Source organism: Nilaparvata lugens, unplaced genomic scaffold, assembly GCF_014356525.2.
Source record: "Nilaparvata lugens isolate BPH unplaced genomic scaffold, ASM1435652v1 scaffold6742, whole genome shotgun sequence".
NCBI lineage: Eukaryota > Metazoa > Arthropoda > Insecta > Hemiptera > Delphacidae > Nilaparvata > Nilaparvata lugens.
In genome coordinates, this window is record NW_024092493.1 from 786 (window position 1) to 14,127 (window position 13,342).

At 36.3% G+C, this 13,342-nt stretch overlaps 1 protein-coding gene across 1 annotated transcript; it reads right to left on the minus strand.

Annotated features, from left to right (window-relative positions):
- Positions 1 to 371: 371 nt before the first annotated feature.
- On the minus strand, positions 372 to 8,309 carry LOC120356425 (zinc finger protein AEBP2-like; the record flags this gene model as incomplete). The annotated part of the gene is made up of 3 exons (XM_039445367.1): positions 372 to 440; positions 932 to 1,208; positions 8,232 to 8,309. Coding segments are annotated over 3 exons (424 nt in total), but the record flags the coding sequence as incomplete, so codon positions are not given.
- Between the last annotated feature and the right edge of the window lie 5,033 nt (positions 8,310 to 13,342).

Here is a 13,342-nt window from a genome sequence, read left to right on the forward strand (position 1 = left end):
CCTGTCCACCACAACCATCCTTTTGAAAGCTTGTCTAAACTCTGGACTAAAATCGTATAATCACAGGATTCAATGTCGCATTAAAATATCCAACCACAGAAAAAACTCGCCACATAATTATTAATCGACAACTCTCACAGAGAGGCATGAGTATGTGCCATAATAAAGAATGGCAACAACACACAACAAAAGCACCAGTTTATAATGGCTAGAGTTTTGCAGCTTTCCTCTCACGTTTCACTTCCAGTGACTCTTTTCTTCAGGTCTCGTTTTTGGTGGGTGGGGGGTGTGCTGGGAGAGGGGAGGGGCTTGGCGACGGTGGAGGCTGTAAGTGGGCGGAGCTAACGGTGGAGGCGGGAAGTGGGCGGCGCCTAGCGATGGTGGGGGTAAGTGGCGGAGCTTAGCGATGCTGACGTCACGCTGCTGTTGTTGTTTGTGACCTGGAAGAGGAAATCAAACAAGATGATTATTAATAATAATTACTGTTTTATTTGATGTGGATTGATAATTATTGAATTTATGAAGTGGTAATGTCTTGAAGTGCTCAATGTAATCAGCCATTTACACAAACTTCTATTCTTGGACATGCCATCCTTAAAAATTCTACTAATTGAATGGACTTGTCAAACACATAATTTGTACAGATACACATAATCTATTTTGCCATCGACCCAGCTTGACAGTCTCCTCCCACTCAACGGTGTGACAAAATGGTGGCTTAGCAACAGAATCGCCATGATAACGTGCATACAGACTTATGCACCACAAAAATGCGCATTTTGCTTCCATTCAGCTGATACTATTCTTATTTTATCTGTAACTTGCTGTAAACTGTATTGTTAATTCTATCCAATAAATAAATAAATAAATTTCTGTTCAAATACTCTTCATTCTACTCTATCCCATTCTATTCTATCTCTCCCCTCCTCACCTGATTCTCATTCACCTCCTTCCCCGTCTCTTCATCCTCCTCCTTCACCCTATGATTCGTATCAGTGCTAGGCGAAGATATTGTGAAGGCAGTGGTGACAGCTACTTCTCCCTCTCCTCCACCTCCTCCTCCTCCTCCTCCTCCTGCTCCTGTCACCTGGTCCTCACTGCTTATCTGGGCTTCCTCCTCAGCGAGAACCTCGGTCGAGGATTGTCCTTCCACTAAAGCTAGGGAGGCTTGCTGGTTGTCAGATTTATTGCGACTAGAACGGAGAAACCTGTGAAAAAATTGAGAAAAATCAGTTTTGTATCAAAGTTTTGACTTTTGTATTGAATTTTGGGAGGAAATTGCCTCATAAAATCCTCCAGTCTGAACCCAGATTTCCCAATGGTATTGTTAGTCTTGTAAAACCAAAAGTTTTTGAAAATATCAATTTTTGAAAAAGTTATTCAATTTACAAAAAATAACTTTCAGTTGAGTTATTTTTGGTGAATTGAATAACGTTCACAAATATCAATATTTTCAGAAAATTTTGTTCTACTAGATCAACAATACCATCAAGAATCCATCCTATGAATCTCATGGATTTATCTCTTACCGAACTTCAAATGTTCTGTCCCAAAAATTTGAATTTCAGGGCGCTCATATCTCAAAAGGTTATGATCGGGAAAAATAATGTTCTCCTGCGAAAACTTTTTCATTTTTATACTTCATGATAAATCGAAAAACTGTGAAAAATATCACCAGTGGAAAGTTTATTTTTAGCCTTTGCACAGCCTCACTATGAACTGGAGTGGAGATGTAATCTTCTTTCTCTTCTCCTTCTTCTCTCTCTCACCCCTATTTCTATTTGGTAGATTAGGGTATAGAGAGTAAGTGAGAAGGATATATGTGAATATTGTTTCCGAAGAATGAACATTGATATGTCCAAAGCTCCGCCAATTTATTCACATGCATTACAATATTACTTATTTTATCTATAGTTATAACAAATTGTTTTTTTTCATATTATAGACAGCTCAATAATTATTTTCTAATTTATATTATGTGAATTCATCTATAATGTTGCTGTATTGTAAGCTATTATATAAGTGTATAAGCCATATATATTGTATCTACATAATAAAGTACTCAATCATCAATCAATCAAACCTCCTCTTCGTAATAAAATGCAACGTCCTTTTCCCCCCCCCTCTTTCGTCTGTCCTTCATCTCCCGTCTCCTTCACACTCCTTCGCCTCCGGACCGCTTCCTTTGTGCCCTCCTTCGTCGAATTCTCTTTCGCGCAGTTTGGAATATCTTCCAATAGAGAACTAGGATGACTAGAAGCGGAACGTAAAAGGTGGAACAGGTCGCAAAGATCTGGTAACCTATGTCCTGGGAGACCAGACATCTGAAAAATAAATAATGATCGAAGAATCAAGGTGCGTAAGACTTTCGTTCCGCTCCGCAACCGAACGTCACTCCAAGCAGAGCGATTGATGATCGACCGGGAGCAAGAGTAGTTCGACCAGGGAACGCGAGAAGAGCTAACATCTTCCGTAACGTTCATGATGGTGCGTGGACTGTCGTTCGATGGTGGTACGAAGGCGGTACGAGGTGGTACGAGGGAGGGCGTGCTCGGTGAGGGTTGGAAGCACGAATATGTGTACGCAGCTTAAGTTTACATGAAAATATTAATTCCAGAAGACGTGATTCCAGAATATCTCTACATTCTGTGCAAAATCCGTATCCTATAGCTCTGTAGTATTTGATTAACATTGGTGTTGCTATCCTTGTCTATCATTCCACAGAGCACATAGAGAATGCATCAAATCATGGTGTTGTGTATCAAGTTGAGATGATACTGTATCATATTGTTTGATACTGTATCATGTTGTGGCTGTTCTTGTTCTATAGTGAGGTCCACGTTATAATGACAGTATTCGATTAACATTGGTGTTGCTATCCTTGTCTATCATTCCACAGAGCACATGGAGAATGTATCAAATCATAGTGTTGTGTATCAAGTTGAGATGATACTGTATCATATTGTGTTGATACTGTATCATGTTGTGGTTGTTCTTGTTCTATAGTGAGGTCCACTTTATAATGGCAGTATTTGATCAACATTGGTTTTGCTATCCTTGTCTATCATTCCACAGAGCAGATAGCGAATAGAGCAATAATAGTGTTGTGTATCAAGTTGAGATGATACTGTATCATATTGTGTTGATACTGTATCATGTTGTGGTTGTTCTTGTTGTATAGTGAGGTCCCGTTATATGGCTGTATTGATTAACTGGTGTTGCTATCCTTGTCTATCATTCAACAAAGCAGATAGCGAATGTATCAGATCATAGTGTTGTGTATCAAGTTGAGATATACTGTATCATGTTGTGGTTGCTCTTGTTCTATAGTGAGGTCCACGTTATAATGGCTGTATTGATTAACTGGTGTTGCTATCCTTGTCTATCATTCAACAAAGCAGATAGCGATGTATCAAATCATAGTGTTGTATCAAGTTGAGATGATACTGTCATATTGTGTTGATACTGCATCATGTTGTGGTTGTTCTTGCTCTATAGTGAGGTCTACGTTATAATGGCAGTACTTGATCAACATTGGTGTTGCTATCCTTGTCTATAATTCCACAAAGCAGATGGCAAATGTATCAAATCATGGTGTTGTGTATCAAGTTGAGATGATACAGTACCATATTGTGTTGATACTTTATCATATTGTGGTTGTTCTTGTTCTATAGTGAGGTCCACGTTATAATGACAGTATTCGATTAACATTGGTGTTGCTATCCTTGTCTATCATTCCACAGAGCAGTAGCGAATGTATCGAATAATAATGTTGTGTATCAAGTTGAGATAATACTGTATCATATTGCGTTGATACTGTATCATGTTGTGGTTGTTCTTGTTCTATAGTGAGGTCCACGCTATAATGGCAGTGTTTGATTAGCAATGATATTGCTATCCTTGTCTATCATTCAACAAATCGGATAGCGCTTCATCTCTCTCGCTTTGCCTTGTTGCCAGATCGTCTTCCAAATTCGTAGAATTGATAATTCATTGACAAGATATTCCACCTCAATTATGAAAATTCATCATGGAATTATTGGAAAATATGATTTCTTGCTCAATAAAATATATTTGATTATTTTAAACGAGAATGAACAGTTTATATTACATGAATAAGCCTGTATCAGCCACCGTCTATTGAAGGCATTGACAATAAAGAGCATCGGCATCGTTGTTCTGCTATCTTTTTCCACTGCCATTATAACGTGGACCTCACTATAAATGGTTTGTATATTCGGGGTCCTGTAGCTCTGCCTATAGGAGGTCCACGTTATAATGGCAGTGGAGAAAGATAGGTCAACAACGTTGCCGATCCTGTGTCTTGTCAATGCCTTCTATAGACGGTGGTTGATACAAGTTTATTCATGTAATATTAACTGTTCATTCTCGTTCAAGATAATCAATTATATTTTATCAAGCGAGAAATCATATTTTTCAATATACCTCTGTTGTGAATTGATCCTTATATATGCAAATAGATCATATATTATAAGGATAATAATATTGAATATCGGGTCACCGAGCTTCGCTCTTCATTTATTTATTGACTTTTGATAAGCCGAAACAATTCTCTCCAAAATGATTGGGGAAGTACTAACAGGCACAGCCCAAAACTGTTTCTTCCCCGAATTTTTATTCATACACTATAAATAGTCCAGAAAGTAGGTTATGTTCCATACACTTGAATTCAGATCCAATTTTCAGTCCACACATTTCAAAACAAAAAATCTGGTGTGGTACACTCACACACTTTCCTTGCTCATTGAACTATAAGCCTCATTATCAAACGAATAATCCAGGGGAATAACATAATGACGATTGACGGCAACATATTTGCAACTATGTGTATATACAATTGTTTTCAGAGTACTTTTCCTTTATGTAAATTGTGAAACTCGATGATTTTTTTGACATTCGTCGAAACAGCTGTTCTACAGATGAAATATCTTGACTATGACTGTGTTCTTTTTATAAACTGCTCTAACCTACCTACCTCATGCACGAGAAGGAGGTTACAAAGTCCATTTCTCAAGATTTGGTGGACCCCCATTAGTAGCCCAGGAAGAAGACTCATGTCAGTTGATGGAGCTAGAAATAACCATACAGAGTATGGATTTGAAAAAAATCGTTTGAGCCGTTTTTGAGAAAATCGTGAAAAACATGGTTTTTTAGTAACTGTCATTTTTCTCAAGAATATTACGGAGCTCCTGAAATTTTCCCAGAAATGAGACTTATGCCAGTTGATAGGGCTTATAAATAGCTATCCATTGTATAAATTTGAAGAAAATCGTTGGAGCCGTTTTCGAGAAAACCGTGAAAAACATGGTTTTTTAGTCATTATCCGCCATTTTTCTCAAGAATATTACGGAGCTCCTGAAATTTTCTCTGAAATGAGACTTATGCCAGTTGATAGGGATAATAAATAGCTATCCATGGTATAAATATAAAGAAAATCGTTAGAGCCATTTTCGAGAAAAACGTGAAAAACATAGTTTTTTAGTAATTATCCGCCATTTTTTCCGTCATCTTGGATTAAATTTTATTGAATTTCTTATTGTCGGGTCCTCATGGTATAAGGACCTTAAGTATAAAATTTCAAGTCAATCGGTTAATTAGGAATGGAGTTATCGTGTTCACAGACATACACACACACACATACACACACACACCATACACACACACAAACCAATACCCAAAAATCATGTTTTTGGACTCAGGGGACCTTGAAACGTATAGAAAACTTGAAATTGGGGTACCTTAATTTTTTTTTGGAAAGCAATACTTTCCTTACCTATGGTAATAGGGCAAGGAAAGTAAAAAGATCTAATTTTGCTTGTTTACAAACCAGATGAAATATCTCGACTATGTGTTCTTTTTATGAACTGCGCTACCTACCTACCTCATGCACGAGGAGGAGGTTACTAAGTCCATTCCCAAGGATGGGGTGGACCCCCCATTGGTTTCCCAGAAAGGAGACTCATGCCGTTGATAGAGCTGATAATAACTATACAGGGTATGAATTTGAAAAAAATTGGTCAAGTTATTTTTGAGAAAATCGTGAAAAACATGGTTTTTTAGTAATTATCCGCCATTTTTCTCGAGAATATTACGGAGGTCCTGCAATTTTCCCAGGAAAAAAACTCTTGTCATTTGATAGGGCTTATGATAGCTATCCATGGATTGAATTGAAGAAAATCGTTAGAGCCGTTTTCGAGAAAACCGTGAAAAACATTGATTTTTAGTCATTATCCGCCATTTTTCTCATAATATTACGGAGCTCCTGAAATTTTCCCAGGAATGAGACTCATGTCAGTTGATAGGGCTTATAAATAGCTATACATGGTATGAATTTGAAGAAAATCGTTAGAGCCGTTTTCGAGAAAAACGTGAAAAACTTGGTTTTTTAGTAATATCCGCCATTTTTTCCGCCAACTTGAAATGGATTTATTGAATTTCTTATTGTCGGATCCTCATGGTATAAGGACCTTAAGTTTAAAATTTCAAGTCATCGTTTGATTAGGAATGGAGTTATCGTGTTCACAGACACACACACACACACACATACACACACACACACACACACACACACACACACACATACACACACACACAGACCAACACCCAAAAATAATGTTTTTGACTCAGGGGGACTTGAAACTTATAGAAAACTTGAAATCAGGGTACCATAATTTTTTTGGAAAGCAATACTTTCCTTACCTATGGTAATAGGGCAAGGAATAAAAAGATCTAATTTAGATTGTTTACAAACCAATTGAATAACAAATAACAGCCGCTAATCATTTAAAACTGTAAAATAATGATGGACTTTGAAAAATTAGATATGCTTCTATTCAGAATAATATACCATGTCATGTCAACTAATCAGATTATTTTGATCAAGTCGATCAACATTTCTAGATAATATTTCTCGTGAGATAAGCTGATTTATTCAACAGCTGAGCATAATTCTGTCTCTCTCCCACACAGGCACTCACATCGTTCATTATCAACAGACGACGAAATCATTTTTGTTTTTTTTCCAGGATGAATAATCATTATTCTTTCTACTTTCCTTGCCCTATTACCATAGGTAAGGAAAGTATTGCTTTCCGAAAAAAAATAAGGTACCCCAATTTGTAAATTTCTATACGTTTCAAGGTCCCCTGAGTCAAAAAGTGGTTTTTGGGTATTGGTCTGTATGTGTGTTGTGTGTGTGTGTGTGTGGTGTGTGTGGTGTGTTGTGTGTGTGTGTGTGTGTGTGTGTGTGTGTATGAGTGTATGTGCGTCTGTGTACACGATACTCATCTCCCAATTAACGGAATTACTTGAAATTTGGTACTTAGGTCCTTCCCCTTTAGGATCCGACACGAACAATTTCGATCAATGCAATTCAAGATGGCGGCTGAAATGGCGTGATGTTTGTGAAAAACAGGGTTTTTCGCGATTTCCTCAAAATGGCTCCAACGATTTTGATCAAATTCATACCTAAATAGTCATTGTTAAGCTCTATCAACTGCCACAAGTCCCAATCTGTAAAAATTTCAGGAGCTCCGCCCCTCAATGCAGATAGATTCCCAATTATGAGGCTCCAGATACAATGAAACAAAAAAAATCAAGTGGAGTAGATTGAGCATGAAAATCTCTACAATTAATGTTCAGTAAATTTCCACCCCAAATTGAAAATAAGCTTCAAATTCGAGAAAATGTGATTATTCAATTACAAATTATTGTTGATTCTATTAAATCATTCACTATGGAGAGATAGCAGACCCCATGTGTGTCTCCAGCGTTATTGCCCTGTCACCAGCTGGCTCAAATCTTTGAATAGTGGACTTGAGATGCGCGGGAACACTAGCGTCAGGTGATCAATTTTCATAACGGCAAGGAAAGTTGTGTGAGTGCGCCACACCAGATTTTTGTTTTTCCCAAGGATGAATAATCATTATCGTTTCATGTATTGAGTCAAAGAGTTTTCCCAGGGATTATACCTAGTGCAATCGAATTTTTATATCATAAACCTACTATGTTCCAAATTTCGTGAGAATCGTTAGAGGCGTTTTCGTGATCCATTGGAATGAAATATAAAACCATTCAACATATATCATAAGATTGCTCGCTTGTATAATAGATAAAATAGATACATACCTCGTTGAAGATTGATCCGGTCTAAATAATCAGGATCCTTCCATCCGAACTGAGGTGCCAGGCTGACCACCAGGGCTACTGACCAAACCACGACAATCATTGTCACAATACGTGACCCGTTCCTTGTGTGAATGTAGTCCACATTTGTCACAGCCCAGTATCTGAAACAAATATAACAATATCAATCAACAATCATATAATCATAGAAAAAAAATACCACAAGAAGACATGCCATGGTTTGTAGAATTCTTTCAAAGTTTGCAAGTTTTGTATCAAATTATGGTGTTGTGTATCAAGTTGAGATGATACTGTATCATATTTAGATGATACTGAATCATTTATGATGATATGCCATGGTTTGCAGAATTCATTCAAAGTTTGGAAGTTTTGTATCAAATTATGGTGTTGTGTATCAAGTTGAGATGATACTGTATCATGTTGTGTTGATACTGTATCATTTATGGTGATATGCCATGGTAAAGGACCTTTATGTTGCAAACGTCACTGTTTACTGAAGCCGATAAGTGTTTTGTATCAAATTATGGTGTGGTGTATCAAGTTGAGATGATACTGTATCATATTGAGATGATACTGAATCATCTGTGGTGATATGCCATGGTAAAGGACCTTTATGTTGCTAACGTCACTGTTAACTGAAGCCGATAAGTGTTTTGTATCAAATTATGGTGTTGTGTATCAAGTTGAGATGATACTGTATCATATTGTGTTGATACTGAATCATCTGTGGTGATATGCCATGGTAAAGGACTTTTATGTTGCTAACGTCACTGTTAACTGAAGCCGATAAGTGTTTTGTATCAAATTATGGTGTTGTGTATCAAGTTGAGATGATACTGTATCATATTGTGTTGATACTGTATCATCTGTGGTGATATGCCATGGTAAAGGACCTTTATGTTGCAAACGTCAATGTTAACTGAATCCGATAAGTGTTTTTTATCAAACTATGGTGTTGTGTATCAAGTTGAGATGATACTGTATCATGTTATGTTGATACTATATGTGGAGCATACATTCAAAACGTGTTTTCTCCAAAAAAAATAAAATCTGAGTTATTGATGGTTTCTTGTAGTCCATGTTAAATAGCACCAGATTCAAGCTTTAGATCCATTCAAATCATGCTTTATCCCATATTAAAACATCACAGAAATCTAGCAGTTCAATCAAAGAGTGTTTTCTCCAAAGTCAGTGGTCAGTCAAACTGTGCTTTCTCCAGCTGACCAATAGGAGCGCTCATCTCTGATCACATGACTTCGTGGCACATGCTTTCTGTTTGTCTGTACTGAATGCGAGGTTATGTTGAGTAATTCATTATTAATCGCTTTAAATCTCTAGTTTTATCAGTTTTTATTAATATTTTTAATATTATTATGGATGAAGTGGTTGATGGTGTTTTAGTAAGTGTTGGGAACTCTGGATCGCGTAAAAGACAATCAAATGGTGGAAGAAGGAAGGAGCAAAAAAAGAAGCTTTACTCAGCACCAACTGGGTGCAATGTTTACATCCCGTGCAAACATGCAACAAAAACGTTTTCATGTAGTGATGTCAGACCTAGTGATGTGAAGAAACTTAGGGACAAAGCTTTTTAAAGTTAGTGAAAAAATTCGTCAGGATTCTATTATAAGTTCGCTTGTTGAGACAAAAAATATCAAGCGTCGAAGGCCCAATAACCCTAACATGAACAAGTCGCAAAAGTCTGGATCTCAACATTCGTTTTCAACAAAGTACTTTATTGTTGTAAATAAAAAGAGAATTCCTGTTTGTAAAAAGAAATTTTATTGCTATTACTAAAATAGGAAGGACAAGATTGGCAAATATTGTTTCCAAAGTCCATGCTGGAGATCCTATTGAGGATAGAAGAGGAGGCGATAGGAAAAGCAGCCACAGCATCGAAAAAAAGAACAAAGTGAGAGATTTCATTTCTAATTTGAAGGCATCAGAAAGTCACTATGGGAGAAAAAAATCTAGACGTTTGTATTTGAACTGTAAATTGAACATTAGAAAGCTTCACCAAATCTATTGTGACCAGGTAAAGGATGATTTGTACAGAGTTCGTTTTTCAATGTTCAGGAGAGTGTTTGTAAATGAATTTCAACATCGGCTTCAAATCGCCAGCAAGTGATGTTTGTAGCACATGTGCCCTCCTTGACCAAAAAATGAAAACATTCCCATCAGGATCCCAGGAACGTGAAAACCTTATGACTGAAAAAAGGATTCATAAACTTAGGGCAAATTCGTTTTATGCATACATGAAAGAAAAAACTGATGAATCTGTGTGCAGTTTGTGTTTTGATCTACAGCAAATCCAACAGTTGCCAAAAACAAACATTCAAGATGCATATTATCTAAGGCAGATAAATTTTTATTGTCTATGCATCACTAGTTTAGATGGAAAAAACCCAACTTTTTATACTTGGTCTGAAGAGCAGGCAGGAAAAGGCAGTACTGAGATTTCATCAGCTCTTCATTATCATCTAACATCAATGAATCTTGAAGGCATCAAGACTTTACGACTTTTTTGTGATGGATGTGTAGCCCAAAATAAAAACAATATAAACCTTCAAATGCTTTTGCACTTTATCTACTCTTCAAATGCTGACATTCAAGAAATTCAACTCTTCTTTCCAGTCAGAGGACATAGTTTTTTGCCAGCCGATCGTGTGTTTGGTAGGGTTGAGAAAATCCTTAGAAAAAGTGTTACAATAATATCGAAGGAACAATATTATCAAATTTACAATAGCATTGGAACTGTTAAAGTTATGGGAGTTGATTGGGAACTTTTGAATACCAAATCACTTAATGTATTTTTTTAAAAACCTTTCATACATATCAGAATTGAAGAGAATTTTTCTCGTGAAACAACCAGGAACAAGAACTGTCAAGGTTAAAGGCTTCAGAAACTACAGATTTGAAGATGGAAGTGAGCAAGCTGGAGAAGGACTCCTGAAAAAAGGTATAAAAGTGTCAAATATCAAAAATGTAGCTTTAGAATCTCTTCCACTCAATCATCCCATTTCTGCTGAGAAGAAAAAAGATGTTGAGAAACTTTTGAAGCTGTTATATGGGGATGCATGGCAGAATGAACCTGATTTTGAGTGGTACAAAAAAATATTATTCAATGAACAAGACGGGAATGAAGAGGAAGATGAAGTGTGTGACTGTTTGGATGAAGACATTGGAATAAAAATTTAAATGATTGAATTTGTATTTGTTGTGTAATTGTACTTTTGAATTTTTCAATTTGTCTTTTTCTTATTTTGAATTTAATTTAAACATATAACTTCACAAGAAACTCATTGTTTTTGTATTATTTGTTTGTTGTGTTACTCCTGTCACTAAAAAAGTCAATCAAAATGTGTTTTCTCCCTAGTATTCGGTCAAAAAGTGTTTTCTCCAAAAAATATATACAATTTTTTTATTTGTTTTCAAACAAATATCTTGAATAATGCATCAAAATGCTCCTTAGAGCTACTAGAAACAATAGGAAACAATAGTTTTAATTCATTAATGTTCTTTTAATTTTTATCAGTTTTTTGTGTTTCCTATAAATTTACATCTGAAGGAGAAAGCACGGTTTGAACGTTTGGTCCACATATAATATTGTGTGATACTGTAGAGGAAGATAGCATGAGAAGATATGCCATGATTTGTAGAATTCATTCAAAGTTTGGAAGTTTTGTATCAATTATGGTGATGTGTATCGAGTTGAGATGATACTGTATAATATTTTGTTGATATATACTCGTGATTATTCTATCGTGATTATGAAAATGCATTATTAAAATATAAAAATATAATTTCTTGCTTAATAAAATATAATATTGATCATTTTAAACGAGGATGAACAGTTAATATATAACATCAATAAACCTGTATCAGCTACCGTCTACAGAAGGCATTGACAAGACAGAGAATCGGCAACTCTGTAGTCCTATCATTCCCACTGATTCCATAACGTGAATATCTCACTATAGAAAAAAGCGAGTATAGAGATATCTGCTTTGTGGAATGATAGACAAGGATAGTCACACCAATGTTAGTCAAATACTGCCATTATAACGTGGACCTCACTATAGAACAAGAACAACCACAACATGATACAGTATCAACACAATATGATACAGTATCATCACAACTCGATACACAACACTATGATTTGATACATTCGCTATCTGCTTTGTGGAATGATAGACAAGGATAGCAACACCAATGTTAATCAAATCTGCCATTATAACGTGGACCTCACTATAGAACAAGAACAACCACAACATGATACAGTATCACACAATATGATACAGTATCATCACAACTCGATACAACACACTATGATTTGATACATTCGCTATCTGCTTTGTGGAATGAAGACAAGGATAGCAACACCAATGTTAATCAAATACTGCCATTATAACGTGGACCTCACTATAGAACAAGAACAACCACAACATGATACAGTATCAACACAATATGATACGGTATCATCTCAACTTGATACACAACACTATGATTTGATACATTCGCTATCTGCTTTGTGGAATGATAGACAAGGATAGCAACACCAATGTTAATCAAATACTGCCATTATAACGTGGACCACACTATAGAGTAATAATCATGATATGAATAGCCCACTTGTTGACAAATTATCAAGGGATTGATAAATGATTGACATCACCAAAATAGGCCAACTGTTGATTGATAGTCAGGGATATATTAACTATGATGCAGCTAATTTATCAGGAAATTTGGGTGATATTGGAGCTTCCAACCATTCACTTGCTCATCCTCTCTCTCTCTCTCACCCCCCCCTGTCACTTTTAGTCACTCACTTCCTCTCACTTTATCTCTATCAATCTCTCCCAGTCTCTTTATCTCTCTCCTTGTCGCTCTCATTCTTTCTCTTTCTCTCTAAAGCAGGGATATATCAATGATAACGAACCTGAGTTTATACAAAATTTGGATGTTATTGGAATATCTCTCTCCCTCACTCCGTCTTCCTCACTCTATCACTCTTTTTTATACTCTCGCTTTCTTTCACACTCTCTCCTCCTCATCAACTCTCTCACTCTTCCTCTTCCACTCTGTCTGTCTCTCTCTTTCTCTCTCTATGGTAGAGAGTTAGTGGGGAGGATATTGAATATTGTTTCCGAAGAATGGACATTGATATGTCCAAAGC